The sequence below is a fragment of the Salmo salar genome, chromosome ssa27, assembly GCF_905237065.1.
Source record: "Salmo salar chromosome ssa27, Ssal_v3.1, whole genome shotgun sequence".
Lineage (NCBI taxonomy): Eukaryota > Metazoa > Chordata > Actinopteri > Salmoniformes > Salmonidae > Salmo > Salmo salar.
The window spans coordinates 6473399-6490489 of NC_059468.1; the positions used below are offsets into that span (position 1 = coordinate 6473399).

General features: G+C 45.4%; 1 protein-coding gene across 1 annotated transcript in view; it reads right to left on the reverse strand.

Moving 5' to 3' along the window:
• ext1b (exostosin glycosyltransferase 1b) overlaps positions 1-17091 on the reverse strand; it is a 110151-nt gene that overhangs the window by 31559 nt on the left and 61501 nt on the right. The window contains exons 2-6 of the mRNA XM_014177609.2: positions 10629-10722; positions 7474-7581; positions 6884-7003; positions 2151-2283; positions 363-481 (exon numbers count right to left, since the gene is read on the reverse strand). Of these exons, the coding sequence (XP_014033084.1) occupies positions 363-481; positions 2151-2283; positions 6884-7003; positions 7474-7581; positions 10629-10722 (574 nt within the window). The remainder of the gene's footprint in view (positions 1-362; positions 482-2150; positions 2284-6883; positions 7004-7473; positions 7582-10628; positions 10723-17091) is intronic.

The following is a 17091-nucleotide window of genomic DNA, read 5'->3' on the forward strand; positions in this document are numbered from 1 at the left end:
GTGTAACACACTATAGTAGACACAGCTATCGGACTTAAGTTTAATTCCCCCGAGCCCTGGTTAAAACCAATACTTCTCGTATCCAGCTGGGCCACGGGGCTTTCAGACACGCACGCAGACAGAGAGAGAGATGACCAATCGGTACAGACCACCTTTCTAATTCAATCCACGCGAGTTAACCAAACTCTCTCTCTACCACCTCAGAGTTATCCACTGGTGCTTGAGAAGATGTCCTTTTGTCTCGACAACGATGCTACGAAATCCCTCACAGTTGGAGTAATATTAGGTTTCGGGAGAGTTCCGACAATTGAAGGACATGAGCGGGAATGTGCACACACACAGACACGTTTGTGGCTTCTTACCTGTGCACAGTACTGTGATTTGGCAACAGCCACCAGCAGCTTGAGGATGGGCTGGGATTGGGAGACCAGGGCGGTGACCGCATGGATGACTGCCGTGAACTTGGGGTACGGTTTTATACCTGGAACATAAAACAGGTCAAAACATATAGTATTACTGGTAAGGTTTGATACCTACAATACAGACAAACATGATATTTGTTAAAGTTGGATGGCTGGAACACAGACAAACATAAAGTAGGATATTGACATCACTCGGTCTATAACTGAACAAAGGGACAAAACTATTGGTGATTGTCACAAGTTTAGCCTCTAGGCACATTTCTTCTGGCATTGCCAAACCATCACTTTGTTCAAAGTCATTATCCTCAAATACAGCAGGCATAAAAAAACATAACGTTTCTATGAGTATTCATTCTAAACTAGACCTAAAAAATGGTTCATTCTCTGTATGTTTTCACATTGTAGTTATTGGTGGCTATGCTTTAGTATTTACTTGTAGGCCATTGCTTACATAAACAGCTGATCTATGACGTTATTATTTATGAGATGAAAGGAGACTCCTTATTAAATGATTGATCTCACAAGGTGTCCAATTCATATCCAGAACACCAAATCAATTTTAACTAAGGGGTAGAGGCATTGGCTCCTCATAATAACAGATTGGCTTCGGAGTGTCATTACGAGATCGATTCTCCCGTTTTATCGGTCTCATTTAGTCCTTCAACACGCCACCTTGTCTCTTTAAAACCTCCACATGCTTAATTGGTTGACTCCGTGAAAAACAAATAAAACTCACCGCGGGGTAATCTATGCTCGTCACCCTGCGATAATTGTAATATTTGCGCCTCGCACCGAGGTACTTGATCAAAAGGGTTGTGTATTGGAGGGAGCTGACTACCTGACTTCATCTACGAGATGACAATAGAGTTACAGGGGACAAGAGTCCCAAATAGCACCCTATCCCCTTGATAGTGCACTAGTTTTGAGCCGGGCCTATAGGGCTCTGGGTCAGAAGTAGTGCACTACATAGAGAATAGGCAGCCATTAGGACCGCTTAAAAAAAAGGCCTTTGATGTCACAGATTGTTACAGGGGCGCAGTTTGTGTTGGTGAACCGGCGCAGCGGTATATGCCGTGCTCACTGAGTGAAACGAACGACTGACTGACTGACTGACCATTAGGCGTGTCAACGGGCCAAACGCGAGCATCAATCAAGGGATCGTTGGAGTAACACGTTGTTATAGCCACTGTAACAAGTCAATTGACCCAGTGGGACAGCGTCTCGGCTACGGAGTCATTTAAGACTCTGTCGCAGCTGGAATCCAAGGTTCTAGAAACAGACACTTTTCCGTTCTTTTTTATTAATTTTTTACATTTGGACGGGGCTTAGCAGTATATCATAGGCTAAGGGAAATGTTTAAGAAGACACAAGGACTCTACCCATAACATAGATAGCATGTACCTACTACTTGACCAAACACACAACAAAATGAGATATTCTGGTGTGGCAAGGTAACTTCCCTTGTGTAGCCCTAGTATATATCTATAGCTCAAGACAATCGGTAAAGGACTGCTGTTACACAGATACTGAACGACTGGTGCTACCATGCAATGAATGCGATGGGGGAGTGGAGTTTTCCCCGAGCCAATGTGTTTCCTGCTTGGGCTTGCTCTTTGGGATCTAGAACGGGTAACTGTAAACAGCACTTTGTGACAACAGCTGGCGTGAAAAGGCCATATAAATACATTTGATTGATTGATTGGTTGATTGAGAGGAGGGGGGACTCACCTAGGGTGGCGTAGTAGAAGGGGAAGTCTCCCAAGTGGGCAGAGTACTGTGGCAGGGCGAAGAGCCCCCCGGGGTGGCTGTTCCACATCAAGGTGCTCCTGGACTCCTGCTGCAGCACCCGGTCCTGGATAATCTGAGGGCAAGAGGAGATGGGGAGGAGGTTAAACCAGTCCTTCCAACAGAACATTCATAGACACTAAAACACCAGTCACTCAAAACAGATACACCGAGGTTCTATTATTCGTTCATATACCACTAGATTATTAGCATTAGGTGTGTGTCCAGTAGAGAGAAACATTCTGAACGTTGCAGATAGCTGTATAATGTAATAAACCAGAGCTACCGTCCTGTAGGTGTTCGCTCCAACGCTAATCTAGCGCACCTCATTCTAATAATTAGCTGGATGAGAAGCTGAATCAGGTTAGTTACAACTGGGGTTGGATTGAAAACCTAAAAGAGAGTAGCTCTCCAGGAACAGGTTTGGAGAGCCCTATAGTAGACTGACCCTGTTTAGTACTCTTTACGTCAGGGTTTCCCAAACTTGATTTCTATACTTTATTTCTTGACATTATTTCTTGCCTTTATTTATATCCGCAATGCTCAAACGTTTCAGCCACTTGATGAAGCCCCAGTAATACAGCAAGACCTCTTAACAGGAGCCACTTACATACAAGACATCCAATTAAACCTGTAACTCAATATGGACAGCAGTCAGTCATAAAAATAGAAGCTGTGCCCAAAACATACTTCACACACAAAAGAACAAACCAGTTCAGTGGTACATACAGTGAAACACCAGTCAATCCAATGAGGAGTCCACTCATTCATTCCCCTTATAAATAGACCACAAATAGTCACTCACACATCTAAACACCAATACCAGACTGGCCATTTTCCCCTGTTGCATTCTGAGGTGGGGGATGCAATTTGCTGCTGATGTGGTATCGAGGCACGACAGAAAGCGATATTACCGCTGTGCCCTTGAGCAAGTGCTAAATTTCTTCCATAAAACATACGCAGGTTTGCAGTCGTGTTTTTAGGCTCTCTGTTGAATCCTACCGTGGCGGAATAGGTGGCGAGGTGACTTGGCCGTTAGCTTGGTAACAACGCGAAACGTCTCTGATGGTTGTGGATGGAAAGCGACGGTGGGCGGTAGGCGGCTCGAGAAGGGAGCTAATAATACCGCTGGAGGAGTCTGTCTTTGTTTATTTAGCTCCCCGTTAGCTTTCGCAGAAGCTACTCGTCCTGGGGTCCACAAAAAACTAAACGCGACAAGTAACTAAACACTTACGCACCGATAGTCACAAATTTGAAATAAAACTACATGCAAACAATACAAAAAAAGTTCCATGCGATCATGGCGCTGTAGAATACTTTAATAATATTGACAAAGCAATATAAAAATTAATCTGCAGAGGCGGGGATAAGAAACGAGAGGCAGTTTTCCACTGCTACGGCCCCTCAGGCCAGTCAATAACCATTTGCTCTCAGCCCAACAGATTAACTTGGAATCCTCTAGCCTCTCAATAAAAAGCACTCACCACCTTAAAACGAGGGCCTTAAGACCTTATGAAGGGCTATTTTTCTTGCATGGCTGAACTCCTTCCCCTTGAGCGTCCTAGCTGAGCATGATGGACGACTCAATCTAGCCTCCCAACAGCTAAAATCAGCCAATTAGGAGGATAATAGATAAATCCGCTCTGTTTTGGAAACGCACTGTAATTCCGTTTAATAGGTGTGCCGGGAATCGGCAGGAACAGGGAAGGCACCATTGGCTTTGTGATTGGTCAAAACTTCTCAACTTCCTGACAGGAAATGCAACGTGATTGGTTGGGCTTGCTCTCTTGCTTGTTTACTCGCTCACCAACTCAGTCGCCCGCCACACAGACGCTGGTTTCTGTGAGTGTGTGAAGCCGTGAGAGGACGACACAGGGAGTGTGTGAGGAGAGAGATTGTGTGTGTGTGTGTGTGTGTGTGTGTGTGTGTGTGTATCGGCCTAGATCTGCTGCAGACTGAGCGTGACACAGCCGAATGAATAACCCATACAGCTCGTTATCTCGGGAGCTGCCAAGGCAACGGCATTAACATACACTACATGAACAAAAGTATGTGGATACCTGCTCATCGAACATCTAATTCCACAATCATGGGCAATAAAATTGCTGCTTTAAAAGCCTCCACTCTTCTGGGAAGGCTTTGCACTAGATGTTGGAACATTGCTGTGGGGAGATGGTTCCATTTAGCCACAAGAACATTAGTGAGGTTGGGCACTGATGTTGGGCAATTAGGCCTGGCTCGCAGTCTGTGTCCCAATTCATTCCAAAGGTGTTCGATGGGGTTGAGGTCAGGGCTCTGTACTGTAGCATTAAGATTTCCCTTTACTGGAACTAAGGGGCCTAGCCCAAACCATGAAAAAAAACAGTTCCAGAACATTTTTCCTCCTCCACCAAACGTTATAGTTGGCACTATGCATTAGGGCAGGTGTTGTTCTCTTGGCATCCGACCAAGCCCAGATTCGTCCATGGTGAAGTGTGATTCATCACTCCAGAGAACATGTTTCCACTGCTCCAGTCCAATGGTGGCGAGCTTTACGCCACTCCGGCCGGCGCTTGGCATTGCGCATGGTGATCTTGGACTTGTGTGCGCGTGCTCGGCCATGGAAACCCATTTCATGAAGATCCCGACGAACAGTTGTTGTGCTGACGTTGCTTCCAGAGGCCGTTTGGAACTCGGTAGTGAGTGTCGCAACCGAGGACAGACAATTTTTATGCGCTTCAGCACCCGGCGGTCCCATTCTGTGAGCTTGTGTGGCCTACCACTTCGTGGCTGAACCGTTGTTGATCCTAGACGTTTCCACTTCACAATAACAGCACTTACAGTTGACCGAGGCAGCTCTAGCAGGGCAGAAATTTGACGAACTGACTTGTTGGAAAGGTGGCATCCTATGACGGTGCCACGTTGAAAGTCACTGAGCTCTTCAGTAAGGCCATTCTACTGACAATGTTTGTCTATGGAGATTGCATGGCGGTGTGCTCGATTTTATACACCTCTCGGCAACGGGTGTGGCTGAAATAGCCGAAGCGACTAATTTGAAGGTATGTCCACATACTTTTATATATAGTCCCCCCCCTCCATCTCTCCCTTGAACCCTCGTATCTCCCTTAACCACATGTGGCACAAATACAACAAAACGGTAAGTCACCCGGGCTGTGGCGTGTTACAATGTCCCCCGCCCTCCTCCCCACCTTAGCACAGAGTGACAGCACGGCAGTGGGGTTAAGCCTGGGTGCCACCGCTGAGCTGGTGCCCAAACACTGAGACGTATGGAGACCTGTGTGTGAGATTGCAGCAATCCCAGGTTGAGACTAGTAGAGATAAAGGTGATTGGCGCGACAGACTAAAAGATGTCCATCGGGTTGGTGCGGCTAGCATGAATACTCAGATTGAAGATATAGATGAGATTGTGGGGCATGAGGCTAGTTTTTCTCCAAGGCTGTGTAGAAAATAGAGATACATTTGAGATTGGTGCCATGCTATGGCGTAGACCAGGGCGTAGGCAATTAGATTCAGCTGCGGGCCGAATTTGTCTGAGTGGATTGTCGGGGGGAACGGAGCATAATTATAATCATTTTTACACTGCAAATTGACACCAACTAACCCCAAAAAGAGATTGTATTCGAAAATAACTACAATTTCATACCTTGATTACATTGAGACACAATCACATTTTTTTAAATTCATGGGAATCATTTCTTAAATGAAAAATTTTGCTGAATTCCTGGTGATTGTAGTCTTTTATTTACCCCCTAAAAAAAATCACTTGCCGGACGGTTTTGGCATGCTGGCCGCCTGTTGCCGACCCCTGGTGTAGACTGTGCCCTATGAGCGCAAGACGTTGAAAAGACGTTGAAGACGTAATTTAGGTCGAAAATACATAAAATATATATGTATTTTCAACGTCTTGTGCTCATAGGATGATGCATTTGCATTTGTGAGGATGGCTGGTGGTGTGCGGATGGCTGGTGGTGTGAGGATGGCTGGTGGTGTGCGGATGGCTGGTGGTGTGCGGATGGCTGGTGGTGTGAGGATGGCTGGTGGTGTGAGGATGGCTGGTGGTGTGAGGATAGCTAGTAGTGTGAGGATGGCTGGTGGTGTGAGGATGGCTGGTGGTGTGAGGATGGCTGGTGGTGTGAGGATGGCTGGTGGTGTGAGGATGGCTGGTGGTGTGAGGATGGCTGGTGGTGTGCGGATGGCTGGTGGTGTGACGATGGCTAGTAGTGTGAGGATGACTGGTAGTGTGAGGATGGCTGGTAGTGTGAGGATGGCTGGTGGTGTGAGGATGGCTGGTGGTGTGAGGATGGCTAGTAGTGTGAGGATGGCTAGTAGTGTGAGGATGGCTGGTGGTGTGCGGATGGCTAGTAGTGTGAGGATGACTGGTAGTGTGAGGATGGCTGGTAGTGTGAGGATGACTGGTAGTGTGTGGATGGCTGGTGGTGTGAGGATGGCTAGTGGTGTAAGGTCAGTCTAGCATGAAATAGACACTTGGGAATAAACAGAGAGATTGCGGTGAGGCTAGCGTGACATTGGAACTCTGGAAGACAGAGGGAGATTGATAGCCGAGGAGACGGAGAGAGAAAATGAGAAAGAAAGTGTGTGTGTGTATGTGTGTGTTGTGTGAGTGTGTGTTTTTCTGTGTGTCTGTGTTTGTGTGTCTGTGTGTGTGTCTGTCTCACCTCCAGAGTAGTCAGCACAATCTTCTCCATGGAGGAGAAGTAGGCCTCCCACAGGAATTGGGTCTGCTGCCTCAGAGCTAGGATCTTATCCTGATGGATGGAGCGCACCGTGGACGGGATCTGGAGGAGGACAGGAGGGCGACATTGTTAGATAGAGGGGCTGGAGAGAGGGGCAGGGGGGGTGAAGAAGGGGACAACATGCCATGGTCGGGTCAGAGAGAGGGGGATGGAGGAGGACAGCAGGGACAGTCAGAGAGGGGAGGGAGGAGGGAAACGGAGCCACTAAGAAACAACCGTTTGAATTTTCTGTTGCAAAATGTTTTGCTAAGGTGTGTCTAGCCTGTAATGAATATGATCCCGGGCTGAGAGAGATAGTCTGTGAGTGGACTCTCCGATTCATTGCGTTAACGCTAATTATCATTGGCTTGCGAAACTAACTCCAACTTCCTTCATATTGCACGCAGAGACATATAAATGGTGTCCACGAGTTCCTCTGACTCTTGGTAAGTAGAATCTTGCAGTGTCCCTTTAAAAAGTGGTTGAGGGACGGAGGTGGTGGTTACGGGGATGGTGAGGGGCGTGCGTCGTACCTGCAGCAGGAGCCTCTCGTCCCCGATGACGGCCGCCGTGTTCCAGTTGATGATCTCAGAGAAGGGCAGCTCCCAACCGTTACTCAGCATCACAGGCACACAGGCTGCCTAAAGACAGAGATACACAACACAGGGAGAGAGGGAGAACAATAGATTAGGGACACGGAGAGAGGCGCGGAACAGAGAGATTTTTTTTTTTTTTAAAACAGACTTGGAAATCGATACAAGAAAACAGCACACAGTTGGAGAGAGAGAGAGAGAGAGAACGAGACAGTAAAAAGAGAGAGAGAAAAAAAAGAGCGAGGGAGAGGTAACCAAGCGGAGGCTGGCCTTTGGCAGTGGCGAAGTAGAGGAGACTTAATGGAGAGGTAGGGGAATGGCGAGAAAAGGAGAACAGCTGGTGCAGTGTGATGAGAGTTTGACGTAATGACAGCCCTGTCAATCAGGGGTCATAAAGGTGTCAGCTAAAACAGCACCGGCCCCCGGCCCCTGCTTTCGCTCTCGCACTCTGACTCTCTCCTACAAAACAGCACCGGCCCCCGGGCCCTGCTTTCGCTCTCACACTCTGACTCTCTCCTACAAAACAGCACCGGCCCCCGGGCCCTGCTTTCGCTCTCACACTCTGACTCTCTCCTACAAACAGACACACTAATACAAGTGAAGGCTCTTGCATTCACATTCACCTCTGACTCGCACACACACACACTCACCATGGTAGATAAATAGACACACACTCACCAAGGTAGACAAACACACACACACACTCTCTCGATGAGTGGAGAGGCTAGGAGATCTAGACTGAGTGGTGTGAGTCAGAGTGAAAGCGTAGGAGAGGAGAGAGATACAAGTGTACACTCTCTGTGGAGAAGTGTGCACTAATATTAGAGGTGATGAGTGTGGAAGTAGACAGAGTGGGAGGTGCACAGGTGTGCGACAGGTGTGAGAGGTATAGGTTATGAAGTGTGCACCAGTTGGCTCGAATCTGACAAGTGGATACACTGTAGGTCGGGATTGAAGGGCACAAGTATGCAGCTGTTGAGTGGTACCTGGAAAGTGCATATGGAGCGGGAGTAAGTGTGCTTAAAAGGTGTGTGGTAAGCGTGTGGTATAGGAGAGGTTATGAGCGTTCTGTGGTTGGGCAATACATCGAGGAGACGTATGGAGTGGGAGTACGTGTGGTAACGAAGTATGTATATAAGAGAGTGTAAGGGTTCTGTGATACTTGGAGGAGATTAAATGGAGTGGGTAGGACAGAGTGTAGAAATGCATTTGCTGTGTAAAGAGTGAAGTTGCAATGTATGGGGTTTCACTGTGTGAGAAAGACAGCGTGGGAACAAAACGTATGCACAGCACAGTGACGGGTGAAGAAAGAAAATGTGATAGTTACATATCATTTTTGGACTATATATACATATATTATATCAATACTTTGACTCCACCTATCGATTTGTAAGGTAGCATTAGCTTGAGCTAGTCTGCTGTACATGCGTCAAAAATTCCAGTATTTTTTATCCTATAGCTTGTTCTCCATCTTCTTTTTAAATAGTGAGCCAACATGTTTTCAGCACTTTTATTTCCATGACTGATCAAAACAAATTTTCTCAGGCTCTTTCTTGTCTCCGCAGCAGACATATAGTGAGAAATATGTTTGGAACATCAAATCGCAATACATATCGTATCGGCACCTCAGTATCGCGATATCGCATCGTGAGGTCCCTGGCCAATCCCAGCCCTACAGCACAGGTATTGGGATACATACTGTGCCTTTGGAAAATATTCAGACCCCTTGACCTTTCCTACATTTTGTTAGGTTACAGTCTTATTATAAAAATCGCTGAAATTGTTTTCCCCCCCCCCCTCAATCTACACACATTACCCCATAATGACAAAGCAAAAACAGGTTTGAAGAAAAGTTTTTTAATATATATATATATTTTACTTCAATATCGTGTTCAGACCCTTTACTCAGTACTTTGTTGAAGCACCTTTGGCAGCGATTACAACCTAGAGTCTCCCTGGGTATGACGCTACAAGCTTGGCACACCTGTATTTGGTGAGTTTCTTCCATTCTTCTCTGCAGATCCTCTCAAGCTCTGTCAGGTTGGATGGGGAGCGTCGCTTCATGGCAATTTTCAGGTCTCTCCAGAGATGTTCGATCAGGTTCAAGTCCAGGCTCTGGCCGGGCCACTCAAAGACATTCAGAGACTTGTCCTGAAGCCACTCCTGCGTTGTCTTAGCTGTGTGCTTAGGTTCGTTGTTCTGTTGGAAGGTGAACCTTTTCCGCAGTCTGAGGTCCTGAACACTGGAGCAGGTTTTCATCAAGGATCTCTCTGTACTTTGTTCCGTTCATCTTTCCCTCGATCCCGACTAGTCTCCTAGTCCCTGCCACTGAAAAACATCCCCACAGCATGATGCTGCCACCACCATGCTTCACCGTAGGGATGGTTCCAGGTTTCTCCAATTGGGACGTTTGGCAGTCAGGTCAAAGAGTTCAATCTTGGTTTCATCAGACCAGAGAATCTTGTTTCTCATGGTCTGGGAGTCTTTAGGTGCCTTTTGGCAAACTCCAAGCGGGCTGTCATGTGCCTTTCACAGAGAAGTGGCTTCCGTCTGGCCACTCTACCATAAAGGCCTAATTGACGGAGTGCTCAGGGCTTGGTTTATGCTTTGACATGCACTGTCAACTGTGGGACCTTATATAGACAGCTGCCTTTCCAAATCATGTCCAATCAATTGAATTTACCACCAGTGGCCTCCAATCGAGTTGTAGAAACATCAAGGATGATCAATGGAAACAGGATGCACCTGAACTAAATGTTTAGTCTCATAGCAAAGGGTCTGAACGCTTATGTAAATATGATATGTTTTTTGTTTTTAATTAATACATTTGCAAACATTTAAAAAAATATCTGTTTTCGCTTCGTCATTATGGGGTATTGTGTGTAGATTGTGTGTAGATTGATGAGGAGATCGTTTTTATTTAATCAATTATTGAATAAGGCTGTGACGTAACAAAATGTGTAAAAAGTCACTGGGTCTGAATACTTTCCGAAGCCACAGTAGGTGTGTATCGAAGGCCACTCAACTGCAGTGCCTCCAGGAATCTTAAGGAGTCCATCTCTGTGCGTGTGTGCCTGTGTGTGCGGCCCACTCACTTGCAGTGCCTCCAGGAAGCGAAAGGATCCCAGGCGTCTGCCCCGAGGCACCAGGCAGAAAGTGGAGTTGTGCAGCATCTCTCTGTAGTCATATCTGTGGAGAAACACACATCGTCAGTACATGTCACACACACACACACACACACAAAGTAGAGGCTGTCAGGTTTCTCTCCTATAATCATACACCCTCAGGACCACATGTATACACAGTACTAGCTATGCTCACCTTCCGGAACACACTCACATAACATCACGCCCCGGTATACACTAAGTCCCTCAGCTGCATCATGTAACATCATTCATAGACAGGTACGGACAGAAGACAAATCTATATCTCCCATCACAAACACACCAGTTTCTCACTGCAGTGCAATTCCTCATCTCCCTCTCCCGCTTGCTCCGTCCACGCCACGCCACTCCTCTCTCCATCCCACTCCATCTCCTCCCCTCCATCTCTCCAGTGAGGTGTGCCTTATTGCTATCCAAACAGAATGATCAACCCTGCCAGGGGTAACGAGCTGTGAGTGACACCTGCTACCAAGAGGCAAGCTCCTGCTGCGGTGGGCGTGTGTGCTTAAACCAGCCACAGAAGGGGGGGGGGACTGTCTGTGTCTGCCCGCACGCTCTTAATCATGCCCAGACAGAGGGAGTAGCGTACAGGTGAAGTCACACAGGGTAGCAGAGAGTAGGTACACGAGACGGGATGAGACTATGAAGATGTTTTCCCATTTCACACAGACAGCCGTTTACTGGGGCTTTAACATCCACTAAGGCCCAGGAGAAAGACTTTCTGCCCATCTTTCTCTCTCGCCTCTCCTGTCATTGGGGGAATCTCAATTGCATTTCCTTGATTCCTCTTCTCTCCACTCTGACCTTCTCATCCAATTGGTTTTGAGGAGGCGGCGAGAGCTCGCGAGGGATCAAGGAAATGCAATCGAGTTTCTTCCATTGCCTTTCAGTCCAATTCTCTCTTAATCACATTCATAAAGCCCTTTTTTTTTAACGTCTTCAGTTGTCACAAAGTGCTTTTCAACTCTCCTCTCTATTCACTTTCTCTCTCTGACCCTCCTAACTCACTCCCTCTCCCCTCCATTACAGCCACTACTGCAGAACTTGCCAGGGAGAGTCAGCTAAAGACAGGTCCTTTAGGTTAGGAGGTTAAAAAAAGAGTGGAGGTGGAAAATAATCTCATTTAGCACGGTCTATATGGGGTGAAGGTGAAAGGACAGTCATTCTCTATCCCCGTCTCTCTCTCCCCCACGGTGCAGAGGGATGATGCTGTTTACTGACACTAACGGAAGGGCGTGTGTGTTTTTGCGTACTCAATCCCGCACATAGGCTCACGTAACATTGGAGGGCAATAGCTGGGACAGGTCTACCGCTAGGATTCAAAGCACAAACAGGTACGTACACACACACACACACACACGGGAAGAACTAATAAATGGCCTGCGCACCGCACAAGTCAGTGCTGAAAGTCCCATATATAATATACAGTTAGAACACAACATGCATCACACACACACACCTCGGTGGCCACGTTTGCAGGAGCGGTGTAGTTGACGACAGCCGCACACCCAACCACTTCTATCACCTGTCCACGGAGACAGACACGGGCGGGGCACACACATATTTCTGCACCAGCTGTCTCCCTGTGCAGCGCCGGCCACCCCTCATGTCACTCCTTGCCTTAATGCCATAGAACATCAAATGAGACAGACTGCCCTAAATAGCTGTAGCATCTCCCTCCAGAGCACATCTGGTGTTTGGGTTAATGTTCAAGATAAGATGTGCCCTTGGCATCAGGGCTCAGAGAAAGCAACGCCTCAGTAGAGTAAGGACTCGCTGTTCCATATGATCGTCTGGTCAGTTTGCTGATGTTAGTCAGTAGAGCAACGTTTTATTGAAGTGTATGAAAGTGTATTCTTATTTTGTGCGTGACGGGCAGGTGCTGCTGGGAGTGAGTGTGGTGCGGGGAATGGAAATGCAAAACAAGTTTATGAGAACCGGAGGAAACTCCAGAGGGGACATCATTTTATGAATAAGTCCAAAGTCCACGCACACTATACCTTAGCTAACCCTTTACAGGCGGTAGACTGCAAACTGTTGCAATATACTCCATTTAACCCTTTAACGTGGCTTAGTTCATTGGTTTAGTTAATTTCTGTGCACTATACTGGGCGAAGGACGTAAGTGAAGCTCATCTGATGGATCTCTAAAAAGTCCACGTACGTAGCTAAGGTGAAGGATTAAGTTGCTAGCGTGAAAACTGTGGTCGGCGCCTTAGCTGGAGGAACTGTTGCATTTCCATTGCATTCAGTAAACATCTATGAATAACATTGTTAGGAATAGTATTGCCGTCAAAACGGGAGAACCAAGGACACGGGCGGTTCCCAATGCTAGTGTTTACAGAACACTATTAGGATAAGGACCTGCGATTGTAACAGCAAGCAAATAACAAAAATAGATGACTGCAGTGTAGCCGTAATTATGAGTACACTTTGCATTGATTGTATTTGTTCTTAGACATGTATGTAGATCTGTACCTGTCTATTAATGCTATGTATTGTCTATTGTATGTTTATTTAATAAATGTAGTTCTGTACCTGTCCATTAAATGTTATGTATGTCATTTTACATAATTATGTCCTTCAGCTGTAATTGTCTATGAGTGGCTACGGATAGAGTTTGTATCCCACTTAGCCCAGGTTAAAAATACGGATATTCCCCCTCCCCAACATCAGCATATATGACATAACTATGGCACCGGGTGATGCAAAATGAACTGGCCCATTCTCAGACTAATTCTACCGGTCCGGATAGACACTCGGAACACTCGGAACGCAGCAAAACACAGACACGCAGTCTAATTAGCGATTGAATGTTCTTTTTTCCATCCTCATTGCAAACATTGGCTAAACTGCGCCGGAGGCAGACAGGCAGTCAATTAATGTTTTTTTTTTCAGGAACTATGATATGGCAGCAACTATAAAGATCAGCCTACACCATCAGACAGAATGTGTGCAAAGTGTAGGGACAGCGTCCTGCTGGTGCAACATCCGTTAAAGCAGACAGAAGATTGTGGCCTTCATAATATATGCGTTTTGGAACGTTCTCTCAAATCGCCGCGGGCTTTTCGTTTCAGCTGTTCAGAAATATGAGGCAGAGACATAAGCTACAGCATCATGGTTCAGAAGAGGGTCAGTAAAGCGCGAAACGTGAAGGGAGTGGGAGTTTGAGCAGCAGCTTCGTTAGAAAAACAAATGTGTGCGTAAAATAACACGTGCAGTACGTGATCCGGATGCTTTAGCTTCAAGAAAGAGGTTACCGGAGGGTCGGGCAAGGTGTGGGCGAAAACTCTGTATCCGTAGCCACGGCCTTAATGTTATGTATTATGTCATGTTTTATGTTTATGTGTGGACGCCAGGATGAGAAGCTGCAGCTCTGACAGTAGCTAAATGGGGATCCTAATAAAATGCTGTAATGAAACAGCAGGGATCAGGCCTCGAACCCTCGACCTTCAAGCCCGAAGTCCGGCGCGCTATCGACTGTGCCGCAAAAGCATGCTCGAGCGACAGAGTCGATTTCCGCGATTATAAACCCAGGGTCGTCACACTACTAATACTAGACACAGCAAGCTAGACATACCTGCAGCAGACAGACGATTAGTAAAAAATCTCGCGATGTTCCCTAGAGCAAGGCACTTAAACCCTAATTGCTCTGGATAAGAGCGTCTCCTAAATGACTCAAATGTAAAACATTTAAATTAAAACAGTCATGACAGCTAGTGTCAGTTTATAACAACTGATTTATGGATCTGTGATGGTGATAATGATGTAGATTACACATGATTACAGACCCGTACAAACAGTAGGTGCATGTCTAATTCCATCTATATCAATACATTATCATCCTTGTACCATCTTGATATACAGTACCAGTCAAGTTTGGACACACCTACTCATTCAAGGGTTTTTCGTTATTTTGACTATTTTCTACATTGTATAATAATAGTGAAGACATCAAGACTATGAAATAACACATATGGAATCATGTAGTAACCAAAAAAGTGTTAAAAAACATTTTACACTTGAGATTATTCAAAGTAGCCACCCTTTGCACACTTTGCAATCTCTCTTGGCATTCTCTCAACCAGCTTCATGAGGTAGTTACCTGGAATGCATGTCAATTAACCTGTTAGGGCTAGGGGGCAGTATTGACACGGCTGGATAAAAAAACATACCCGATTTAATCTGGTTACCACTCCTACCCAGTAACTAGAATATGCATATACTTATTACATATGGATAGAAAACACCCTACATTTTCTAAAACTGTTTGAATGGTGTCTGTGAGTATAACAGAACTCATTTGGCAGGCAAAACCCTGAGACATTTTCTGACAGGAAGTGGATACCTGATGTGTTGTATTACCTTTAAACCTATCCCTTTGAAAAACACAGGGGCTGAGGAATATTTTGGCACTTCCTATTGCTTCCACTAGATGTCACCAGCCTTTACAAAGTGTTTTGAGTCTTCTGGAGGGAGATCTGACCGAACAAGAGCCATGGAACGATGATGGCCCATTAGACACCTGGCGCGCGAGTTCATGTTGGGTACCCTTGTTCCAATACGTTATAAAAGAGTATGCATTCGTCCACCTTGAATATTATTCATGTTCTGGTTAAAAAGGCCCTAATGATTTATGCTATACAACGTTTGACATGTTTGAACGAACGTAAATATATTTTTTCCCCTCGTTCATGACGAGAAGTCCGGCTGGCTTAGATCATGTGCTAACAAGACGGAGATTTTTGGACATAAATGATGAGCTTTTTTGAACAAAACTACATTCGTTATGGACCTGTGATACCTGGAAGTGACATCTGATGAAGAGAATCAAAGGTAATGGATTATTTACATAGTATTTTCGATTTTAGATCTCCCCAACATGACGTCTAGTCTGTATCGCAACGCGTATTTTTCTGGGCGCAGTGCTCAGATTATTGCAAAGTGAGATTTCCCAGTAAGGTTATTTTTAAATCTGGCAAGTTGATTGCGTTCAAGAGATGTAAATCTATAATTCTTTAAATGACAATATAATATTTTACCAATGTTTTATAATTTTAATTATTTAATTTGTGACGCTGACTTGACTGCCGGTTATTGGAGGGAAACGATTTCCTCAACATCAATGCCATAGTAAAACGCTGTTTTTGGATATAAATATGAACTTGATAGAACTAAAAATGCATGCATTGTCTAACATAATGTCCTAGGAGTGTCATCTGATGGAGATTGTAAAAGGTTAGTGCATCATTTTAGCTGGTTTTATGGTTTTGGTGACCCTGTCTTTGAATTGACAAAACATTACACACAACTCTTGTAAATGTACTGTCCTAACATACTCTAAATTTATGCTTTCGCCGTAAAACCTTTTTGAAATCGTAAAACGTGGTTAGATTAAGGAGATGTTTATCTTTCAAAGGGTGTAAAATAGTTGTATGTTTGAAAAATTTGAATTTTGACATTTATTTGGATTCAAATTTGCCGCTCTTGAAATGCACCTGCTGTTGATGGAGTGCACCACGGGTGGCACGCTAGCGTCCCACCTAGCCCATAGAGGTTAACTTGTTAAAAGTTAATTTGTGGAATTTCTTTCCTTCTTAATGTGTTTGAGCCAGTCAGTTGTATTGTGACATGGTAGGGGTGGTATACAGAATATAGCCCTATTTGGTAAAAGACCAAGTCCATATTATGGCCATAACAGCTCAAATAAGCAAAGAGAAACTTAAAGAGTACTTTAAGACGTGAAGGTCAGTCAATATGGAACATTTCAAGAACTTTGAAACTTTGAAAGTTTCTTCAAATGCAGTCGCAAAAACCATCAAGCGCTATGATGAAACGCTCTCATGAGGACTGCCACAGGAAAGGAAGACCCAGAGTTACCTCTGCTGCAGAGGATAAGTTCATTAGTTACCAGCCTCAGATTGCAGCTCCAAATCAATGCTTCAGATTTCAAGTAACAGACACATCTCAACATCAACTGTTCAGAGGACACCGCGTGAATCAGGCCTTCATGGTCGAATTGCTGCGAAGAAACCACTACTAAAGGACACCAATAAGAAGAGAGACTTGCTTGGGCCAAGAAACACAAGCAATGGACATTAGACTGGTGGAAATCTGTCCTTTGGTCTGATGAGTCCAAATTTAAGATTTTTGATTCCAACCGCCATGTCTTTGTGAGACGCAGAGTAGGTGAACGGATTATCTCCGCATGTGTGGTTCCCACCGTGGAGCATGAAGGTGGTGTGACACTGTCAGTGATTTATTTCGAATTCAAGGCACATTAAACCAGCATGGCTACCACAGCATTCTGCAGCGATCCGCCATCCCATCTGGTTTGCGCTTAGTGGGACTATCATTTGTTTTTCAACAGGACAATGACCCAACACACCTCCAGG